This window comes from Ascidiella aspersa, chromosome 4, assembly GCF_963924565.1.
Source record: "Ascidiella aspersa chromosome 4, kaAscAspe10.2, whole genome shotgun sequence".
NCBI lineage: Eukaryota > Metazoa > Chordata > Ascidiacea > Phlebobranchia > Ascidiidae > Ascidiella > Ascidiella aspersa.
The window spans coordinates 34,597,043-34,620,991 of record NC_139450.1 but is presented as its reverse complement, the minus strand read 5'-3'; the positions used below and the strand labels follow the sequence as shown (position 1 = coordinate 34,620,991).

Below are 23,949 nucleotides of genomic sequence, written 5' to 3'. Positions count from 1 at the left end.
TTAAGCTTAGCTCATTGATTCCACAAGCCTTTCAAGTAGAAAACGCAATAAGACCTACAAAGCAACAATATCTAAATCAGATAATTAATCTATAATAGGCTACCATAGTAGGCCTATTAAGACCAGCGACATAATAACGCCAAATTCGCATCAATGACCACGACAGAATAATATTTAAAATAGTCTAGATAAGACCTAAACATGTCATAACAAGTCCAAAATTAATCGGAATAAGTCTTAAATGGACAAATTATCGTTTTTAGTCTTAAAGGCCTTTTAAATATATGCAACTATAAAACCCATATAATAAAAAAATTGCAAGCCATTTAAGAGAAATACCGGTACACCTAAAAAATTTCGCGCTCGCTTCGCTCGTAAGGTGCGCCGCCATGTCTTTATACGTCTTCGCTCACTTGAAACAGATCAATCAAGCGTATAAGGGCGCGGGTTCAACATGAGAACGCTAAAGGGGACGAGGCGGCGTCCGACGTGTAGTGAACAAAATATTACACACTTGGCAATACAATGTGCACCACCGTGACCCCGTGACCCAATCGTTTCGTGCAAAGCTTTAAAATTTCATTTCAGCGTAAAATTAAACTTTTGTGGTTGTTTGAAATACTTGGTTATTTACCGACAATGTTTTAGCAGGAAGTAAGCATGGCTGAGCAATATGCTGGAACTAGGTTCGCGTCAAAGAACAAGAACAAAGTTTCCCCGCTGCCTATAAACATTGTAATTGTAAGTTCACGGGTCGGTGAAACCTCATTAGGAGGAAGCGATGATGGAAATACACAATCTAAAACCAAACGACTAAAAGTGAGTGAATTAACGTTAAAAAGACGAAACGATTTGAAATGGCAAAATAACATTTACCCAAATAATGGCAAACTACTTCATCCAAGGTAGCGGATATGGCGACGATTTTTGTTGTTATTTTAAATTTTAAAGCAACAATTTTTTTGCAGAATTGGTTTTGCGAAAGGAAGGAGAAAAAATGCACGTTTTTCACATTAATTTTTATTACTCCCGGTAAGTTTTATTGTTTTGTGTGAGAAAGTTTTTTATTTCATTCATTTCAATAAAGTTGTTTTATTTTAGTGTCTATGTTGTTGTATCTTTTCGACGTGGGGAGCGACCTTTACAACGCTTATTCATATTACATCAACCCAAACAACATTGAAAACAACTTGCTGTACTTTTCGCTTACGTTGTTTTTTACTGTACAGGCGTCTTTTTGGATGCACGTAAGTCAATGTTATGACAACTTACAATATCAACCAACATACCATAAACCCACCCGTTCTATTATTATGGTGTATTAGGTAATTCTCCACCACATTAGCTGACGTGCAGCTGGAAAGTTTAACGTGATGTTTAAGACCGTCATCAAATTTCAAAGAAAAAACATCGTATTTATGCATTTTACATCAAACTTAACAAAATACTGGCAACTCTTGTGTGTTTTTTTTGTTTTTTTTTTGAACGACATCATTATTATTTTATTATTTTTTTTGAACGACATCATTATTATTTTATTATTATTTTTGAACGACATCATTATTACCGACATCATTTCTTAATGATGTGGACTAAGAGATTTGCATTATCTTGTATTTCCGCAGAGTTTCTCTTTATGGCGAGCTGAGAAATCACTTCGCGAACATAGAAGTCAAAACACCCGTAAGAACAACCTTCACTACTTTGTATTCATTCTGACGCATATTCTGCAAGTTGGACTAATCTACAGGTAACACTATATATCACAAAACAAAGGTATACTGGTAAAGAATTATATAAAATTGTTATGCACTACAAAGATGAATATAAAATTCAATGAAATGGAAGATTGCTTCGTTTTTGGCATAGAATATGGCTATCCTTCATATAATTGATTTGGAATGATTTCCACAATTGCAGAAGTAAAAATGAAACCTATTTCCTGGTTTTATGTTTTTTTTTCCATTAATTTTTTTGTGTAACCTAACAGAAATGCACAATTTAAGATGGGGAGGGCTCAATTCGTGCTTCTCAACATGAATGTATTTATTTTTACCAATTTTTCATAGATTTGTTCGATCGATTTATTTTGGAAGAAAATCACAAAAAGGAAATGATGAATATTACCACGAAAAGGTATAGTTCATATTCAATGGGGTGAATGGGGTTGGGGACGGGCCAGCTGTCAATCAATGTGGTTAAGGGAAGGGCCAGCTGTCAATGAATGGGGTTAACGGAAGGGCCAGCTGTCAATGAATGGGGTTAGGGATGGGCCAGATGTCAATCAATGGGGTTGGGGACGGGTCAGCTGTCAATCAATGGGGTTAGGGACGGGCCAGCTGTCAATCATTGGGGTTGGGTAGGCGTAAGCTATCAATCAATGTAGTTGGGGAGGGGCCAATTGTCAATCAATGGGGTTAGGGAGAGGCGTCAGCTGTCAATCGATGGGGTTGGGGGGCAGCTGTCAATCATGGGTTTAGGGAGGGGCCAGACGTCAATCAATGGGGTTGGGGAGGGGCCAGCTGTCAATCATGGGTTTAGAGAAGGGCCAGCTGTCAACCAATGGGGTTAGGGAGGGACCAGCTGTCAATCAATGGGGTTAGGGATTGACGTCAGCTGTCAATCAATTGGGTTAGGGAGAGGCGTCAGCTGTTAATCAATAGGGTTAAGAAGGGCCGACTGTCAATCAATGTTGCTAGGTAGGTGATAAGCTGTCAATCAATTGGGTTGGGGAGGGGTCAGCTGTCAATCCATTTGGTTAGGGAGAGCCCTCAGCTGTCAATCAATTGGGTAAGGAGGGGCCGGCTCGCAATCAATGTTGCTAGGGAGGGGGACAGCTGTCAATCAATGGGATGAGGGAGGGGCCAGCTGTCAATCAACGGGATAAGGGAGAGGCCAGCTGTCAATCAACGGGATAAGGGAGGGATAGACTAGATACACACACCACTAAGTTTACACCACTGTATTTTTTCCCTCTTGAACTCAATAATGTGTTCCAATAAAATATTAATTAAATAAACTGGACGATTATGATTTTTGCCTTATGAAAATGTTTTTAATGAAGTAGGGTAATAAATACTATGAAGTGATATTTCTGTGTTTAGTGGATTAAAGAAGATAGAAATATCGTCTTGATGCGTTTATTTGAAACCTACTTGGAGGCAATCCCACAACTCACCCTACAAATTTACATCATGTTAACCACTGGACAAGCTGTTGTTACAGGTAAGATTAAAATATAGCTGCAACAAGCTGATTTTTTTTGTAAACTTTGGTATGCTGAAATCTTGGTTGATATAAATGACACAAATCTGACGAGAAAACTTTTTTCCTAGATGTGCTCTTTTTTCCCTCATAACAGAGTTACTGTTTACATCTTATTATTGCTTCCAGATTAAAAATTCAAATTCATGAATATAATTATTTATAATATTTCATATTGGGAAATTGTTATGTTGCTTAAATTGCTTACAAGCCTTCATTACTTATCCCTCATGAGAAAAGCGCAAACATAAATGAAAAGAATTATAAAAAAGCCTTTCCTGTTTAACTGCAAATTTATCATTCTACTGCGCGCTTCGAAACAGTTTACACCAGCGGTTCCCTAACTTTTCTAAAAATTTTGCCCGGTGGACCCGTTGCAATTATATCGAAATTTCGCAGCCAAGGGTCAGATGACCTATGTTTCTTGTGCAGTCATGATTCTTTCTAATGTAACAACTTTTTACCTAATGCGAACAATTCGCTGATAGCAGGTAGAACAGCAAATTAATGCTTTATGTTGTCACAAGAGATATCAACAAACACGCTAGATGATCGAATAATAAAACATAACTAAGACAATCATTATGACAGATAATGTTTAAAACATAGACGAGTGTTTGAAAACATTCGCTAAAGCCTGGTGTTGAAAAGCTTAAAGACTAATACTCCTCGCGGACCTTTTGAAAATGCTTTACGGACCCCAGTTCGGGAACCGCTGATCTACACTCTACAACGTTTTTCCTGTAAGGACTGTTTAACAGTTTACCTGTCTTTGCTTGCGTTGGTGCAAATTTTATTGTGTTGTGTTTCAGTGTTGGCTTGCCTTGGTTCTGTGGGAGGCTTGTCGATGGCAATGCGAAGTTTGGAAGCAATTTCAAACGAAACAGATGATGAAGATCTTTCTCCAGCTGAAACATTTCTCTTGTTGATCTTCCATTGGTTCAGTATCTTATCAAGGGTAAGATGCTTTGTTTCTTTAAAGGTTTAATTTTGGTTGATTAAACACAATTTATTTTATGAAGGTTCTGGTTTTTGTTCTCCTGCTAAATCTCAACGTCTATGTGTGGATAGTCATTTTCTTTGGGCACTGGAACGTAGCAGGCATTGTCGTTGGAATAAGGGACTATAAGAATAATTCTACGTTTCATATATCTATTCTTACCACCATTAAAGCGATCTTCGGAGGGTGAGAATAATAAGATATTAAAACACGGAATTTTTGGACACAGGCTCGTAACGTGGTCGTTTCAAATGCGCCCGCATGTTTTATGAGGGAATGTTACTTTTGCAACTTAACGCTTTTAAGGATTTCTGCACCTGACATTACACGTTAGTTGCTCGCCCAATAACGCTTGATTGACACTTAATTATTAGGCAAAGGTTATCGCGAGACGCGAAGTAATCGGTCGCCCGAAAAAACGCTGACACTGCACTACCAGGTTACATTTAAAACAGTGCTTCCAACCTGTTTCAGTTCGCGAGCCACTTTTAATGCAAGTTTTTTTGTACGACCAACAGTAAGATATGAGTAAACAAATAAAGTTACATAAAACCTGCATTTTTACTACTGGCGTACGCACTGAAATAGTTAATGCGACACCACACATATAAGTGTTATGTATTTGTTATATTGTTGCGTAAATGTTATGTAATGGTAATGCAATAATTTCGCGATCTAATAGAAAACTATAACATTAAGAAAAGCATCGCGACCCACCTAAAATAACTTCGAGACTGGTTGGGAAGAACTGATTTAACCAAGCACTACGAATGTGTCGCCGCAGCGACAGGCCTTATCTAAACTTGCCACACGCGTTTGTACAATTAGGCGCATAAGTAACGTAAAGTGTAAAGCAGTGATTCTCTAACTGTTGCCTCGAAACATTTCCAAGTGTAAGAAAAATTGTCCGTTGAATAACATTGACGTTTCGTAAACATGTTTTCGCACTCTGTGCGAATCTATAACTACTTTGCAATAATTGCATCTTAATTGACATACATCTTGAAAATCAATCCAGCTTTGATTAAATAAATGCAATGTACGCCGTTTTCCGGTTCTTTCTTTTAATATGTTTATCTCCTTGACGAGAATCTTTCAGATCAATATCCGGTAATTGTAAACACTTGACCTGATAAGAATAACAAATTAATTATGCTTTTTACCGCAGATTCTTTCTCACATTTAACATTCCACCTGGTCTCCGAGGCCCCGTTTTAAAAGGCCGCGACGTTTTGTTCATGTCAGTTTTCTATTTCGTCGAGAATATCATAATCGCTGGAGTCTGGTTTCCACTTCGACCAAGTGTAGTGAGCATCACAGATTCAACCATTGGGCAAACCAACTCCACAATTCCACCTTTCACCAACTCCACAATTCCACCTTACACCAACTCCACAATTCCACCTTTTAATGGGACAACAGCAACAAGTGAATATGTAATCCCCAACAATATCGCGATTGCAATTGTGGTTTCCATCCCGGTCTTCTGTTTAGTTTACATCATTATCTCGGTGATTTTAAGTTATTTGAAAAAACGAGGAGAAACGTGAAAGCCCCAACCGTTTTAAACCTTTGCAAAGTTTAAAGGGGTAATTTAATGTTTGTGAAAAGTTACCTGTGGTTTTGCTAAAGTTTCGAAAAACATGTAAAAGTTAATGAATAAACACGAATAAGTCTTTATTCATTGTCAACATATAATATTTATATTTTAGAAAAATGTTTTAAAAAAGGTTTACAGTGATGACGTCATACAGTAAAGTCGATCATGAAACAAAAGTCGCAAAGATTGTTTTTTACGTCGAGGTTCGAACTCTAGTAACTCGTGTCTCTTGTGGTTCGTTTGTCGAGCGGAATTGAATCAAAAACTTCGGTGTTTATGGTTTATTGTTGCAGGTTTCAAACGAAAATCATGATTTCATGTCAACAAACTATTTGCTGTATATTGAATGCTTAGTCCCTTTTTGTTTTTTGCTGATTTGTAAATTTACTTTTTTTTAACATTGTGAGTGTTTGTTTCTTATATTTGTTAACCTTTCCTGTTTTTTAATTTATGTCAATTATTTTACTTGCGTGAAACTGAACGATGTATATCAACATTTTACATTGCTTTTAACATTTGATAACTTCCAATTAGAATAATAGCCTAAAGCCATCGCAGACTCTTCAAATCTTTCGATCATTGATCAAGCAGGGCAGGCTAAAAAAACAACTAGCGTGTGGTGAGGTTCGAACTCACGACCTCAGACATACCGAAATTGTCGCTCTACCAACTGAGGTTCAGAGGGGAGCGAGTCGAGAAACAACCACAGCGTTGCCTGCTGCATCCTGTTAGTAAGGGGATCTACAGTACCATATAATTTAGTGAAAGATACACGCATAAGTGCAAAAAAACTTAAACTGCAAAGAGAGCTTATGGGACGATGGGGGACGTCGGTCTGTCATCGGCCCTCTGGTTTCGACGCGCCCTATAGTTGGAACGGTGCCGCTGTATTTGCACCTAATTGTTGACCCGGTTTGGGGTTAGGGGCGGGTAATAAGTGTGGTTTGAAATTGGGCTTGGGTTGAAATTATGAGTAGAGTTAGAGCGAGGGGTGGGGTTTGTGAAGGAAGCCTTATTCCGATGTACATCATATTTCTACTGTTGGCTAATTTAGTTTTATTCCTAGCTGTGTTATAATCCGACGTTTGTGTTGGTTTATTTTCGGTTTTATGGCTGGATCGAGTCACTCTTTTAAACAAACTGGAATTAACCTTGTATCGAGCCACCTCGGCCCTGATTGGCTGATGGATGGTGACGTAGGCTCAATTTAAGCCAATCAAATATATCTTGTGTTGAATTGTGCAGCTTTGAACAAAACACGGAGATCCAGGCGAAGCGCATTTTTAATTTATTTACGTTTCTTTTTAATTACGTTTTAATTTATTTATGTTTGTGCATTAATAAGTTGCGTAATGTTTGTTGTGCAGCACTTGACTGGGTGGAATGTCTAGTTATGTTTGTCAACTGGAGCCGAGGATATTGCGAGGTTCTGGCTGATCAGCTAGCAGGAAACCTTGTGATAGAACTTACTTTAGTTTACAGCTTAAATTATGCTGTGAAAAGCCTTTTTGCAACTATTTTGAAGTGAAGCCAATAAACTTTTGTAGAAAAACCTCGCGATTTTTAGCTTCGTGCATTTTTTATTTAAGTACATCAAAACCGAGCGTAGCTCACAAGAAACGCAGAATATTGTTTTTCGATTTTAACTGTTTAATACTCGTTTCACTGTTTACAATAATATCGCTTAGTTGCACGTAATTTATCGCATTTAATTGCTGAAGAAATGTTCAACCGGGTGCTTCTTGTGCAAGAAATACCGATATACACTAAGCCACTTATAAAATCCACGAATTAGTTAAGAACACTAATTATAATCAATATCGATCTTCTATGTTCTGACCACCGGGCCCCATAATCACCGTGACCCATGACCCAGCTTTTAATTTATATTAGCATACAATCAAACTCTGTGTTCTTCTCTTCTGTATTTTTTAGGATCAGTACTTGTCCGTGAACAGAACGTTAACACGTCATTACACCAAGATTTGGAGACTGTCGTCATTGTGCGTTGGCAAGGTGCGCGTTTTATCGTGACAACCACGTTTGTGCGACTTAGAATGTGGGTCGGCCGTTATGATAATGTCAGATCGGTGTCGATACCCGATGCCAAGTGGTAGTGTCGGTACTCGTCCGATACTAAGGTGGTACCATCGGTATCAATCCAATACCAAATTTATATGGTACCGCTACTTTCAGCCAAGATTTTTAATCAAAGGCAGCGATTCTACGGTTTTAAAAAGTAATAGTTTAACACCTCAAGGTGACTAAACTCCTCAACGCTGAAGTAAATTATGTGTTACAACCTGGAATATATCTTTGAATGTTTTATTCTAATCTGTTTTGCTTTTTGGAGCGTTTTGGATCCCACTTCTGTCCAACTTATCAGGTATCGGAAAAAACTGTCAAATACTGGTTATTTCTAGTTCTGATTCTGTCTTCAGGAACAAAGTGGCAACAATTAGAAAGGTTTACGAGTGCGAATGTCATAACATCTTTGCTGGTAATAATACAAGATAACTTACCTAGATCAAAGCACATTGCGTGTTTTGCTGCCACCTATCGACACTTTCGCTTCCATCTAGAATTCTTGCCACTTCTTTGCAACAAAAACTTGGACAGAAACCTTTTATCAAGCCAACTCGGCTCCTGATTGGCTGGATGGTGATGACGTAATGACACTTTAAGCCAATCAACTTCTCCGACGTCATATATTTCATGCAAGTTAAAACTATTTTACCTTTATCCTAACCCTAGTGAAGCTAAAAATATAAATTATGAAGTAGGCCATGAGACCCATGAAATGTTGGAAACTTAGGAACAACGAATAATAAAAAAATAAAGACTTGTCTACTTTTTACATTAAAAAAACAGGCTTGTAACAAAAAAATTGGCGAAAAACGTTTTACCAGAGAAACAATTTAATATTATTTGGTATTTTATTGAGCGCATTGCACAAAAGATCAGTAATGTAAAAAGCAGTAACGCAAAATAGTTAAAAGCAATCAAAGCTGTTTGTTGTCTTCCTACAAAAAACTGCATTAATTTGTTTTTACATTTTGTATCAAAAATCAGGTTACAGAAAACACAAGAAAAATTTAGATTTTGTTGTTTGAAACAAAAGGAATAATGCAAGAAAGAGTCAATGTTGCTTTGGTGAACAGTTAAAGCCCGTTTACACTACAGCTGCATTGAGCTGAGCAAAGCGTAATTTACATTTAAATTCTATTGTGGCGAGACGTACTTTTAACATACTTTTTGGAACGATTTTTATACCCAGTGCAGCTCACTGCAGCTGTAGTGAAAACGGCCTTAAGAGGGGTAAGCTTTAAAGAGTCCGTGGCACTTGTACTAAAAAAAAACATCTAAATCAAGAATGCGACAAAATCATGCAAAAACACACAAATATTGGGAAAGTTAAGGACACCTTAATTACAAAAAGTAGTCGGGCATGCACAGTAAGTTTGTTGTTTCGTGTTTAAGCATTTAAAAGCGACAAGCAAGCTCAGGAAAGGTTCTAAGGAATTTCAAAAACAAACAAAATATTGAAGAACAGAGTTGACAGATTTCCAGAGGTCGCCGGTTCGAATCCTGCCCATAACCACTGGAACTTCATTTCGTCATTTAGTTGCCGCTGCGATTTAATATCAAAAGATGTTTACAAAAAATAGAAAAATTTGAAATTGGCATAACAGAGAGTATATTGATCACATAAAATTTAATTCATTATTTTTTGTTTTATGGCTGTTACAGTTTTTACTTTTTGAGGCAGTTTAATTTACGATTAGAGCGATGACAGTTAGTTTTATTAACGTAGTTATTTTAGTTGAACGTTAACGAACAATTTGTTGAATGTTTAATAAATATAAAGGAATGAATGAGATTAAAGTCGAATGATAATGGCTTGTTAAGACCACAGACATCAATGGAACCACATCTTAATCATCTTGCTCCACAACCAAGCAGGTCATTCAGTATGCGGTCGTGGTCATTCCATATGCGGTCGTAGTCGTTCCATGTGTGGTCGTGGTCTTTAAATGTGTGGTCGTGGTCATTCCATGTCTGGTCGTGGTCGTTATTCCCGCTTAGGTCGTGTCCACTTGATGAGGAGTTCGGGACATCGATATAGGAAGATCAACTTGGCGAACAAATCTTCCTCCAACTCATATTCTTGCTCTTCACGAACCAGGAAGATGTCGTTGCACAACTGGAGGATCCGGTCCACGTCAGGAAGGTCACTACAAGGTCACAGTAGAGGTCAGATAGATGTTAAATGTACCACACAAGTCATTTGAAGGTCGAATATACAATAGGGGTAATTTGAAGGTCAAATATACAATAGGGGTAATTTGAAGGTCAAATATACATTAGGCGTAATTTGAAGGTCAAATATACATTAGGGGTAATTTAAAACCTAATATCACATAAAAGGTTATTGTAAGAACTTACAGAAACATGATAGTTGAAGTTGCACCGACGAATATCCCCCTAACAACTCTCCCCACAACCAGCACCACCGACACGTACAGCCCGATTATCCTGCAACAAACAGTAGTGTGACGTCACAATGCACAAATAATGCACCAGCCTCTTTGACCTGGTGATTAAGTTTATCAACATTAAAATACAATTTGTCGTTGAACAGTGCAACGTGTTTTACAAACTAGAAATAAAGAAATACGGCAATCAACACAATCGTTGTAGATGGTTCTGGCCCGTAGATGACGTAACAAATTATGTGGTGAACGTTGAATATAAGAAATATCATTGTTGTATCTGGGATCACATGGCGCTGTTTAACGGGGATTGGAATATAATTCTGATAAGCTTTTAACAATCGGTGAACAACGCCACCTGATTTTCTGATTTACATCTAGACAAATATTGTATTGTACATTAATATAATTGACAACAGCAGAATAGTCAAGCGAATCTAGTAATTCAGGTCAAATAATTTTTATAAATGTTAAAAGATTCACTAATATATCTTTAAACATTTATAAAATTTGTCGAACTTTGATTCATGCTTTGCTGGAGTATTCAGCTGTTACTGGTCAGGAATTAAAGTTGGCATTTAACTTGCAAGGGTCAAGCTGATTTCTGATATCACGCATTTAAAGCAGAAGCAATTAATAAATATTAAGAAATGGAGGGCACATAAAAGCAATATAATTAATAAACAAGATCTACAGTAGTACATCGAAAGTCGTCGCAGCTCACCAAATCTGTTGATCAATGATGCAAGCAGGGCAGGCTAGAAAAACAACTGGCCTGCAGTGAGGTTCGAACTCACGACCTCCGGTCATACCGGGACCGTCGCTCTACCCACTGAACTACACAGGCTCAGAGGGGAGCGAGTCGAGAAACAACCATACGGCAATGCTTGCCACATTCTGTTGTACTGCTTGTATCATTGATCGACAGATTCGGTGATTCTGCGATGGCTTTCGGTGTACTAATTATACGTAAGCCTTAATCGTTGGTCAAAAAGCAGCTTCAGAAGGGTTAGATGTTTAACACATGTGTGTGTGATCTTTCACGAAAAATCTGCAAACAAACATAATTCTGACCCGTAATTGACGAGGAAGCTGATGCTTGAAGGCGACACTTTATCGCTGAGAATCACCATCGGAAGCTGGGGAACCACCTGGTTCTCCTCGAACACGCTCCACCATGACGTCATGTTGTCAATCACGTCACTACGCAACGCTAAGCTCACGTTGGTGAAGCTCAGGTTGGGAGGGGTGGCTGTGAGAGAAAAGTAGATGTTTTGAGGAAGATTGACATGTTTTGTTAATTTATACACATGTTTTTATTTTACCCCTGCTTTTGTTCTACTCCTATTTCTACCTCTGCTTTTTGTCACAATTTTACCTTGCTGAGGAAAAAAACTTTGATTAGAGACTCTGGCAGTCCACGTGGTAAGATATTGGGATGTCTGCTGCATTTGATTCAGACACCCCAAAAACTATTGGACGAAAACTATCGCGAAACTTATCCGATATTAAATGACGTCATTATTTTGCTCAACGAGCTAAATACGACGTCACCAAGTGTATAAGTTTCTATGTGGAGTAAAATATATTTCACTTTCGGTATTTAAAACTTGTATTACTCGATCAATGCGAAAACAAATTCTAATTGCATTCCAGTAATCCCTCGTAAATCAAGGCTTTTTAATAAAAGTAAGCAAAAATAATTTCTTTACTTACTTAAGTAAAAGCATTTTAATAAAAATACCAGTAGAGTCCTTACTTAAGTAAAGGCTTGTTGCAGCTCCAGCTTTTGAAGAGGTCGCGGTTGAATATATGTAGCGGGGATACAAGTTCTTCAGGGTTCTGCAGAGATATGTACAAATTGTGTATGCAATTGATGTGTGAATAAATATTAATATCTGTTCATAAGTTTAATGGTGAAAATAACGGCCCAAATAGACGTAAAAAGCGACATGCTTTATTGTTCAAACGTTTCGGCAAATGCTCATGCCATCATCAGCGAGATCCGTAAATAGTGTTCCAAGTACATAGGCAACTATTAAGGTTTTGATCACTGATGATGGCATGAGCATTTGCCGAAACGTTTGAAAATAAAGCATGTCGCTTTTTACGTCTATTTGGGCCGTTATTTTCACCATTAAACGTATGAACAGATCCGTATATAGTTCCAATGTTTATCTTGCTACAAACGTGAACACAGTAGCAAAGGATCAACGAAAAACCACAAAATGGTTATCGAGTCAGTAGACCCTGAAGGTAGAAGGAACTCCGGTTACAACAGAAAATAATAAAAGTAAACAAGCGTAAAGCCAAACAATTCAGGCACAAAATGACTAATACAAATGTACGAAAATATAGAAGAAGGAATAAAAATCTACAGCCAATCGTACTTAGAATTGCAAAGTCCTTGCAAACTATCGAAAGAAGTAAACGTGCTTTTTAATGTTGCCAAGTTTATATAAAACGTTTTCCGGGGTGTATTTAACCAAATCTCAAATTATGGAAAATTTAGCGAAATTATCCGAATAAACAGGAAAGTGCCTAAAATGAAATATCGAAATACGTTCAGTAAATATGCTTAAAAGTGTAAATAAAACTAAAAAAATAAACCATAATAAAATGCCAATGACGAGAACACTAAAATTCAGTAAAAATAAACTTGAAAAAGAAAATCATAAAATAAATCTGTGTATGGACGGTGTCGTCCAGTTCAATATATGCAACCTGTTTCAGGTTGCTAAATCAACTAATCCCTCTAAACTTACGCTAATGTTGCGTTCTGGTTTGAGCTGAGGAGTTGGTAAAGGTCGTTTCTCGCCTTGGATCCTGGAGGAAGGAGAAGTGTGTTGAAGCCTGTCGCTGAAGGTACCGACGTCTTCGACGGATCTCTAAGTGAGGAGGTTAAAAGTTTGAAATTTTGGTTGGTCGCCAAGCATTTATATATGTTACAGTCTTCTATTAGATATTGTTTTATTATTACGTAACATTGCGTGTGAAACCTCGTCTTGATCTGATAACATTCAAGCTTAAGTTTCGCATTTATAGTAACGTGTATACATACATTAAACATTGGTTGGCTAAAGCTTCTAAACTAGAACAAATCAGGTTTATAAATTATTGAGAGTCTTTCGATGAACCTCTGGGTGAAAAGCTAATACATCGAGTCGGTTAGGGTTTAGCATTAGTTTGGAAAAGCTTATAAAATTGAAACATGTGAATCAGGGCTTTGCATTATTGGGATTCTTTGAAGAATCTCGTTATACAAAGTGATACAATAAGTGTGCTAAGTATTAGGCGTGAAAGCCTATATATCTTCTATGGGTCTCTGAGTTAAAGTGGTTTAAAGTTAGTTATTAGTTTTAAAAAGCTAATGTACAAAGGAAATAGGAATAGGTTAATCAGGTTTTTGCATTATTGTGAGTTTTCAATGGGTCTCTGAGTGAGAAGGTTAAACATTAGAAGGTTTAAACATTAGTTTGGTAAAGCTTCTGTACTAAGACCATGATTTTTTTAGGAGCTCAGCGACTAAAGATAAAGATGTTATGGGTGAATCTCTAAATTAGAAAGATATAGAGACCACATTGATTGGTAGAAGTTTATAAGCTAGGTGGCACTGATACATTAATTGAATAAACGTAAAATTATTTTATCTCTTCTTTTTGACCACAAATTGCTTATAAAACAAGAACAAAACAAAAAAACTAAGATTTTATAAAAATACCGGCATTAAAACATAAAAAAGCTGCTTCTAAACTAGCTCTATATTAATACCATTAGCAAATTCTAATTAATCTACAAAATAAAGCTCAACAAACAAAACAAACGAAGTCACAAAAAACAACAACCTATGCTACAAAATATGAAAAAAGGTTAACTACACCCTGTAAATATCGTTATACCAGACAAACCATCACGTACTAGCTATTTAAAAGACAAAAAGAGCAGCTAGAATTTTACCAATATTACTTAACCATAATGCACTAGGTAAATAAATATAAAGCATTGTTTACTACGAAGCAATATTTTTAATTACTTTGCGTTATAACCACGATGTTGTGTTCTTGCACGAGATTCTTGGTCCCTTACATAAAAAGTTTTTTTTTTATTCAAGTCGAATCGAGACATACTTCAATTAGTAACATACAAAATAATGTTAGAATCACCAATTAGGCTCCCATAAAAAAGTGGAAAAAAGTTGCGTAAAAAAAAACCTAGTACACCTAAGCCTCACTAACTTGCCCATTTTTGGAGAAATCTTACTCGATACCAATCTCAATAAATCTAAGCATGCTAACTAAGGCAGTAGGCGGCCCAAACAAATTAAACGGCGGCAACTTTGGGTCGCGAACCATGGATTGAAGAACACTGATCTAGTATATGTGAAAAATCTTTAACCAGTATTACGATTGTCTCAAATGTCTAAAACATCTATTTCAACCCAAACAAAGCATCCTTAGGGTCACTTACTTGATTAGCGTCCAATAGAATGTGATTTGCACATCGTTTGTGTTGTTCTGGTGCAACCTTGCCATCATCAGTTGACGCTGAGGGGGGCTTATTATCCAGTTGGTCTTCGACTGTCCGTCGATACGAACTTTTACAACTTGACTCGCAGAAAAACCTGTCAGGAACGATGCTGCCGCCTAGTGGTAAAAAACAAGGTGTTAAAATAACAAAAAAAGGAATTGAATACATATTTGTATTGCGTGAGGAAATGTTTGATTTTAAGTTGTTAATGGATTGTTCTTTAGATAGAGGAGTGGTAAATTAAACTTTTTAGTGTCCTTTGCTGAGTTACTAAAAGTCTAATAAGATGCATTTTTTTAACCATTATAATTTAGACAGTACGCAGGTTGAAGTTGTTTGTTTTCTATCTCTAGTTTGTTTTTCTATCTCTAGTCCGTAAGAAGAACTTGCTGGATATAAATTTTTTTTAAATGTAGCAAATTTTGACCTAGGGTCAACCAGTGACAAGGCGACTCATCAGCGAAATAATAAAGCGCATTTTATAATCTATTATAATTTAAACAGTTGGTAGTTCGAAGCCTATTTTTCTACCGATTCAATTTTTTTTTTAAATTAACCATCATGTAATCCTTACTCACCGGAATACTTGCGAATTGTTTGGAGAATGTTGAGAACTCGTTTGTTGTCATCGTTGTTATTTGACTCGCGTCGGCAGATACTTGGAATAGTGGCTGGAAAAAACAAACAGCTGAAGTTATTATTGGATCTAACAGTTACAATAAAAAACTACAATGTCCAATAAAGTTGAAAGACACACAGTACACACACATATGTGTTAACAACTGTGATCTAGCCTTCTGAAGGCGCTTTTGGCCAAACGTTTACGGCTTACGTATAATAAGTAGAGCGAAAGAAAATATAAAAAATAAAAGGATCCAATAATGTTCTTCGAAACATTTCAGAAGACAAAATTAATACATATGTTTTTTACCCTAATATTTGTAGTAAAATTGCTATAAAAAGTATTAGTGCTTTAAATAGGCCGACATACTAAAAAGTATCCCCTACAAAGCTAAAGGTTCAAACAAAAGTAAACTTTAAAGGCGTACAATCAAAAAGACGACAGTTTTTTAAATACGAAACCGGTAAGTTTTTCAATTTCCAGTCCTGGGCACACAGCGCCAGTTGATGGTTCTATTTTGCTGATGTCGAGTAAATGCTCGAAATAGTTTTGCAAAACAGGAAAGAACATTGTAAAAAAAAGTAAAGGCGACATGGGTTTGCTTGAAAAGTAATAATTTTACTCCAGCTGTTAAACTTTCGCTATTATCAATAAAAATTAAAATGCTTAATCTAGAAAAAACTTTCAATACCAAAAAAAGTTTGGAAAACGCCTAAAGACAGCAGCAGACATTACACGACAAATTAAAAACAAACAACAATTCTTGCTTAATATAGAAAAAATTCCTAAACTGGTAAAAAATCAGTATTAAACTTTTATCTTGATCATTACCGAGCCATTCATACTGGAAAATTAAAACAAGGCGCAATTGGCAAAAACAACATTAACCATTAAAATAAAAGCATCAAAATCTTGCTCAAACCTCAAAAGTTCCAAGATTGATGCTGACGTCCACTTGGATGGGGTTGTTAGTGACGCCTGCTATTGTCATGACAACGTTCATCAGGAGCAGAGGAAACCAGATGATGAAGAGGAGGATGAAGACGAGAGATCCACCGATCAAATACTTGATCCAATCCTTCTTCGCAACTCCACGGGGTGATGGGTATTCCTGGTAGTTAGTAACAAAATATTTAAGGAAGGTTGAGCGCTCCATATAAACTACGTCACTGGTTCTCGACCGGGGTACCGCGACACCCTGGGGTGCCACTTGCTCAAGGGTGCCGAGAGATATTTGAGAATCTTTAACAATCTGATTTTTGCTCAACTGTTACAACTTTTTGTGTAAGATTGGAGTGGAATAAATCCAATTAAAACTTCGTAAGTTGTGCAGAGTTGATGTGTGTTGTTTCAGTTCCGTTTATTGTGACATTCTAGTGGATTACCTACTGAAAAATCTTGTAGCGATGCCGGAATCTATTTATTATTTCTGAGGGGTGCCGTTAGCCATATAAGGTTGAGAACCACTGAACTAGGTTGTACATAGGGGATATAATTAAATAAAAGCAAGGATTATTGCAATGTTTAACCACAATATCAAGAAATGCTATTTAGTGTACTTTTAGGGTTACTCCAGGGTGACAACTAACATTAAAAGGTGGGTTTTAGGAAAAACGGGGTTCTTCAAAAAAAAAAAATCAATGTAAAAAGTTCACAGGATATATATCCCAATGCATCACCACCATCTGAATTACAGGTAGTTTTTCCCTGTTTAGGGTTAGTGGTGTGCTGGAGGTTAATGTTATAAATTAGGTTTTTATGGGAGTTAGTGATGTACTTAGGGGTTGGGTTTGGGGGTAGGTAAAGTGTGGTATAGGCCTGATTCTGACCATTTACTCTTATTCCGATTTAGACGTTACTATACGACTATTAGGTATCATTCCTATTTTGGTCTTTTTTTCGAAGTGGGTTTTATTCCGACGTTGATGTTGTTCTTATCTCGGTCTTATGGCTGGAGTCGGAAAAAATTCAAAGACCATTTAAAACATTTAAACAAAAAAGGTGTTTCAAAATTCAATTGAAATACATTGTTGCAGTCCTGCGTAGGAGGGCATCAGCCTCCAGTAATACCCAACATCACCGATGTGTTTAACGTATTATACGAACCGTGTTGAAGACTCTCCAGCACTTCAGCTCGAACACTTCGGCGTGGATCGACCAAAGCTTCATCCACTCGCCAACCGCCATCGACGTTTCAGAATACATCCAGTTCATTATCGCAGTGAGCTCGGCAAGGAAGGGGATTGCGCGGTAGCTGGGAAATAACAGGTCAAGTTGATTTAAATTTAACACAATGTTAAAAAAATTAAGAAGGGATAGATTTACATAAAAATGGCGCAAGAAATAAGAATCAAAGTTGCAGGTCAGGTCGAAAGTATTAGCTAGCCGGCACTCAGGGTTTAAAACTATCAACAAAGATTGACGCAGAAATCATGTGAGAATATACGTTTGTGACCGGGGGTTGGAATAATGAATGAGATGTAGCATGGTCCTGCACGGAGGTAAAAATGATTAAAACGTTGAACTCAGGGATCAAAATAAATTAAAAATTGTTCAAAACACGCACGGATAGAAAATATTTCATAGAAATTCGCACTCATAGTTCAACATGTTTTAAAACGTTCAAGTAATATTTCAAAAACTAAAACACAAGGGTTAAATTTAATAAAAAGTTGTACAAAGGGCCGAAATGTATCAAATTATATCTCAATGCACCCATCGTTAGAAATGTTAAAGCTTAACTTTTTCTTACCCCTTGAACAGGAACAGGTTGAGCGTCCCGTACGACTTTGTCAGGAAGTTGCCGCACACTCTGTTCGGGTAACCTGCTCTTAGTTGGTAAGCTGATAACAAGAAGTAGAGGGCCTTGAAGAAATACCACGTCTGCGCAACCTGGTTCTGGTAGAAAGGTCTGGAATATACAAGAAAAATATAAGTTTCGGTGATTTTTTGGGGGGTTACATCTTTAAATGGAGCCAGACTTTAATGTTTCACGCGAGGTTTTGAGTTTTTTCTAGCGTTTGGTCAGTTTTGTGACAGTTTTATAACCAGAGGTCGTCGTTTTATCCTTAAACACACAAAAATATCCAGCTGGTTTAACCACATTATTCAGGATGTAGCGATAATTTATATGGGATAGCATTATACCAGAGGTCGTGAGTTCGAAACCCGCTGCAGACTTGTACTTTATAGTGTCTTATTTGAAGGACTGGGTGCAAATTTGTTGGCCGACTAATACACGCATTGTCCTGTGTATTATTGGACCTACGCGGATTTTAAGTAAAAAAGCTTGGCGTGCTCCATAATATACAATATATTGGCTCTAAATCCAAGTATGCTCTGCAATTGGAGGCCAAATCATTAGAGCGTTGTTATAAAGTCAATACCTTGATAAGTTCACCTAAGTCACAGTTGTTCTGTGAATTAATTATGTTAGACCTAATCCTTTGAAATAAAATAAGTGCATTTGAATATGTGACTTGGACTGTAGTTGCTCAATTCCCTTATTTTAACACGTATATAACAATATTCTCGATTAATGCTCAGTTTGATATTTCAGTATTTGGTTGTTACAAACATTTGTTTTTTATTGGACTATACAACTATTCATAAATAAAAGCAGTTATGTTGTGAGTTGACAGACATGAGCCCTACCTTTGGTTGATAGCGGGAAGTATGAAGAACAACCAAACATGGACCCCAATTATCAGGATTATTTGGAAGATCAACTTCCCCAGCATATTTTTCCTCAGGTACAGACCCCGGTCGATGATCATCATGGAAAACTAAAACAATAAAGTATCTATGTCCGCATATTCCAGCGATATATAATAGAGAAGATGGTTGTTGAATGTGTTATAAGTTCATAATAAGCAATGCACACAAACTGAGTGTTACAATAGTTAAATTACTGATATTAGGTTTAAATGGTAATATTCTGATATAAAGATAGTTAGAAATGTCAAAAATAGCAATACCAGAAACCGTGGTATTATTAAGCGGTATTATAGAAGTTAATATAAGAGTAAAAAACAAATACTTATACAAATTATTAAATAAATGTGGCGCTACTGAATTTTAGATTTATTCAGGTACGTTGAACCTTACATTGCAGAATCGTAAAAAATAAGTTTTAGTATTCCTCCTTAGACGTATGCTTAGCCAGGTATAAGTATCCTTAGCGGAAAACATATTTTAAATAAAAATTAATTTGCATCTGACAAAAAAAAATAGCACTGTAAGGCAGTTACACGGCCCATTTTCGTTCAACACTTTACCTGAATAAGCAGCATTATGAGGAATCCAGTGGGAACCTGGTTCGATTGAAGGTTGGAAACCACGTTCGCTTGCTGCGTTGAGTAAGCCTGGAAACAAGGGAGTACAAAGTGGAAAGTGATATAATTCAACGCACGTAGATGTTTACAAAAGCAGAAACTATATCTTAAACTTGAATTATCAGTTGTTTGACATAAATCACGTGCAAACAGCAGTTTACGTTTTAACAGCAGTATGCAAAATATAATTATTTTTGTATTATATTAATTTCAATATGATTTTTTTAATAACAGCAGATCTCTAAGGGTATGGGTGTCTACAGCAAATGTCAAAATCAAAGTTAAACATCTCTGGATAGAGATGTTCCATAAATATGAAAAATTAAAAATGAATAACATAAAAAAATTCTTAACAAGAAAATTTAAGTTGGTTTTATTAAAACGTTTAAATCAGTGAGATGCCTATTTAATATTGATATATTAAATGTGCGAATAAATGAGGCATTAATATATGTGCTGGCTTCTATAACAGGACTCTAATTGTTTATTTCAATTATTTACTATAGGACATTTCGCGCAACGTTAATCCTAGGCAGGGTATTTTTCGCTATTAGAGCGATAATGTTCGCAATATTTTTATATTGGCATTTAAAATAATAAAACATATTAGGGCAAGAGCATCAGGACTTTAATATCTTGGGTGACTTCTAGCACTAACCCCGAATGCCCAGTAGCCGAATATGATGATGACGAAGTTGATGACGTCACACAGGAACATGTAGATGTATACGTCAGTTACTGCGGTGAAGCGTTGGTTAAGCACGGCAGAGTAGAGGTCGTAGGGACTCTTCAGTATGTCGTACACCCTGAGTATAAGGGTTAATTAGGTTTGAATATTGTGAAGCGAAGCTAATAAGTAGACAATGTGAATTACAGACCTTAAATTACAAGAATTAAGTGACAATGTTTTCAATGTTAAAACGACATGCTGACGTTTGCGCACCTAAAAGAAAAAAGAATCGATTTATTACAAATAACAGGGATATTGAATTTCCACCATTTCAATGCAATCATTGCACCAAAACCAAATCGATAACGAAAAAGCCGTAGTTGTATAATTATAAAATATTGATGGAGACTAACCATAACAAATAAAGAGAGTCCAGCGATGGCACTGAAAATATTTACACTGAATTGGAACATAACAAAGTAAAAAAACAATGGTACGGCAAGTTATTGTAATAAATATCAGGTTTTCTATAATCTATAGGTTTCTTGGGGAGACCACCTAAACTTTTAATAATGATTTTTTTACTTTATTTTAAACTGAACTTGCCAATTCAGTTTTAGGGGTTGTATTATAGCTTTTCATGCATATTTATACCGCTGCTATTTCAAAATCATGCAAATCGTTGTTTTTTCTTCAAAAATGAGGATAAATTATTTTCAGTGATGCTTAAAACATGCTTTTCGACTTATTCGTAAATGCAAATATTGTGCAATTTTTACACTGCAGTAAAATAACCATGCGTTTCGGGGTAGTCCGTTGTAAATAATTTATCTTCATAATTTTGCGTTTTTTCAGCCAAGAAACTATACGCGAAATCTGATTTTGACAGCAAATACATTAAGCCAGCAAACATATACTGGATTAACTGCCAGTATATCGTTAGTTTTCAGCAATTTGTAAATATGTGTTACATATTAAGGCGATATTTTGCGATACCCACATCACACAAATTGATCTGCTGACTTCAAATATCCTAAAAATGAATCAATTAAATGAATAATTAAACAAAAAATTCAAATCGTCGTAAAGTAAAAAAGTTGAAAAATAGAGATATCGTAAAAAATAAGACAAAGTAAAACTTTTCAAAAAAACAAACAAAATATTATCACAGGTTTGATCAACGAGAGTTGGTTCTCAGAGATCCAAGTTTATTTTAAGTTCGCTTAAAACCAACCGTTTAACTCCAACTAGTTCAACCTTTAGTAAAGTATTTAGGAATTAAAAAAAAAGTTTTAGAATAATCCCATATACTTTACCTGTACAAAACATAGAAGGCAATATTATATCGCTGCTATTCAATAAAACTGTTGTGTTCGACTACAACGAAACACGCATTATTATCAAATATTAGAACCTAACAATTCTATGCAAGGATGTCCAATAATATAAGATCGGAGCCGATACCCGATACCAAGTGGTTGTATTGGTGCTCGCCCTATACTAGAGTGGTATCGGCGCCGTTCTGCTACCAAATGACTATAGGAATTTTAGCGATGATTTGCGATAAAACACAGAAAGTTCATCTTGAAATTAAATTTACCAAAAAAATAGTACAACTGAAGATAACTGAACTTATAAACGCTAAAGCCAATTGTGGCTAAATAACGTGAAAAATTACCTCTGAATATTTCAATTTCATTATTTTGCTTGTTTGACAATAGTAATGACGTCATTCGAGATCGTATCAAATCGCGATACTTTTTGTTCAAAATATCGGGCGTCGGAGCCGCAACAAAATGTAAATATCGGGCATCGCTGACTCTATGAGTTACATTGCCGTGGCATCGTCACTCGGTCAATTCACTCACTTCTCTGCCACCGACTTCTTGTCTTTATTCTCATCCTCAGCTTTCACAAGTGCGTCACCCTCGTCCACTGAAGCGTGACCTTGCTCGATCACCGAAGCGTGACCCTCCTCCTCTGCAGCGCCACTAGCGACGGAGTTTGACGCGTTGATGTTCTTCGAAGTTTGTGAAGATTGTCTTTGATCTGCTGGGATTGTTCCGGAGGATGTTGAGCATTCTTCCTCATTTTGCTTGTCTCCGTCTTTTTCATCATCTGAAGAAAGTTGGAAGGATTTGTAAAATTTCGGTTTAAAATAAAAAAAGTCACAAATATCATCAGTGGATTCGTTTTACGGGAGCATGAAGTTAAGTGCATGTTTTTCTCACTTGGGTGCATGTTTCCTTACTTCAGTGTGTCACATTTCTTAAATCAAAACGACTGACAATGTTTGTTCTGTCTAGAAAATTAATTTGTTTTTCGAATTATTAGTAAGTTTAAAAAGTCATTTTTTTGGAAAAAGTATTTCTTGTTGTCTTTTTTACTGTCTCCTTTTTTGGGGGTCTTGGTATTGTTGGAGTAAAATTTTATGCTTTGAATCTATATTTTCGCAAACGGTGGTGACTCTTAATAGAGTAAAATTTCCGGCCTTTTTAACAACATTTGAAAGTATTTTTTTACATTGATAAAGCCAAAGTACATGTCCCTCTAAGTTCGAAATCACAAACGAAAAATGTCTACAGCAAACAAAATTTAACCAGCTGTACTTTATTGTCCTAAAAACTAATTTAAATTATGATTTCTTTAAATTACGGTTAGTTATGATTTATTGTTGATTTCCAAAGGTAATCAGAATTTTTAATCCATGAAAAATATGCTTTAGGTTAAAAACAAACAGTAGGACAATTATGGTTTTGATGTTATATTTTTTCTTCGCAGGAAAGTAAAGGTCTTTTTTATGCGCTTTCAGAAAGGATACAGCGCAATATAACTTTAAAATCAAAAGTTCAAAATGAGACTTTACAAACCTCCACAGTTCTTCTCAGTTTTGTTCCAAAGACCGTAAACCTGGAAAGTAAATAATAAATAAAACATAAAACTATTTTGCCAGCTAAACCAGGGGTTCCCAACCTGTGGGCCATGCCCCCCTAGGGGGCCATGAAAAAATTGAAATATAATATTTTTTTTAGTTTATTATCTCCTCCAATATAAACAAAAACATAAATTAAAATTTGATAAACTCTTGAAGCTGTAAGAAGAGACGGCAACCAGATTGAGCTTAAAGAAAAGACAGTTGGACCACATTTTGGGCAAAGCATACAGCTAAGCCTAATGAGATGGTCATGCCATGCTGTTGCCTTTCCCATCAACATACCGTTGTGAATGTGGGTTTGCAACAATGTTACTTCTAAAGACAAAGCAGCGCAGTGTCTTGGATATTCAATATGACATGCGGCTGGCTCTTTCCACCACTAAACCAGCAAAGACATTGTCAGAGCCAAAACAACCATCACATTAACTGAATATGTAATTACAAATTAGTGTGTTATTATGTTTATATCATTTTATTATTCTAACTGTCGGTTAATGTATATTA

The 23,949-nt window shown here is 36.2% G+C and overlaps 2 protein-coding genes and 1 non-coding gene across 3 annotated transcripts in view; 1 reads left to right on the top strand and 2 right to left on the bottom strand.

Annotated features, from left to right (window-relative positions):
• The first annotated feature begins 660 nt into the window (after positions 1–660).
• On the top strand, positions 661–5,814 carry LOC146157669 (XK-related protein 7-like). Its single transcript, XM_083388293.1, has 7 exons — positions 661–819; positions 1,626–1,750; positions 2,070–2,136; positions 3,105–3,225; positions 4,077–4,222; positions 4,287–4,450; positions 5,433–5,814. The coding sequence occupies exons 1-7, from the start codon at positions 661–663 to the stop codon at positions 5,812–5,814; spliced, it is 1,164 nt and encodes a 387-aa protein (XP_083244419.1).
• A 2,983-nt stretch (positions 5,815–8,797) lies between these two features.
• The window catches only part of LOC146157667 (piezo-type mechanosensitive ion channel component 1-like), a 48,838-nt gene continuing 33,686 nt past the window's right edge, over positions 8,798–23,949 (bottom strand). The window contains exons 43-57 of the mRNA XM_083388292.1: positions 23,381–23,420; positions 22,379–22,628; positions 20,499–20,646; positions 19,784–19,870; positions 19,161–19,291; positions 18,259–18,417; positions 17,613–17,760; positions 16,429–16,617; positions 15,463–15,555; positions 14,825–15,000; positions 13,123–13,245; positions 12,117–12,199; positions 11,432–11,609; positions 10,311–10,400; positions 8,798–10,099 (exon numbers count right to left, since the gene is read on the bottom strand). Coding sequence (XP_083244418.1) covers positions 9,937–10,099; positions 10,311–10,400; positions 11,432–11,609; positions 12,117–12,199; positions 13,123–13,245; positions 14,825–15,000; positions 15,463–15,555; positions 16,429–16,617; positions 17,613–17,760; positions 18,259–18,417; positions 19,161–19,291; positions 19,784–19,870; positions 20,499–20,646; positions 22,379–22,628; positions 23,381–23,420 — 2,058 coding nt within the window. The 3' untranslated portion in view covers positions 8,798–9,936. The remainder of the gene's footprint in view (positions 10,100–10,310; positions 10,401–11,431; positions 11,610–12,116; positions 12,200–13,122; positions 13,246–14,824; positions 15,001–15,462; positions 15,556–16,428; positions 16,618–17,612; positions 17,761–18,258; positions 18,418–19,160; positions 19,292–19,783; positions 19,871–20,498; positions 20,647–22,378; positions 22,629–23,380; positions 23,421–23,949) is intronic.
• On the bottom strand, positions 11,130–11,204 carry Trnat-ggu (transfer RNA threonine (anticodon GGU)). Its single transcript has one exon. It is a non-coding gene; the product is annotated as a tRNA-Thr (tRNA).

Coding starts and splice junctions, on each gene's coding strand:
- LOC146157669 (XM_083388293.1), top strand. CDS start 661: ATGGCTGAGCAATATGCTGGAACTAGGTTCGCGTCAAAGAACAAGAAC. Junction 2,137..3,104: donor ATGAATATTACCACGAAAAG/GTATAGTTCATA, acceptor TTCTGTGTTTAG/TGGATTAAAGAAGATAGAAA. Junction 4,223..4,286: donor GGTTCAGTATCTTATCAAGG/GTAAGATGCTTT, acceptor TATTTTATGAAG/GTTCTGGTTTTTGTTCTCCT.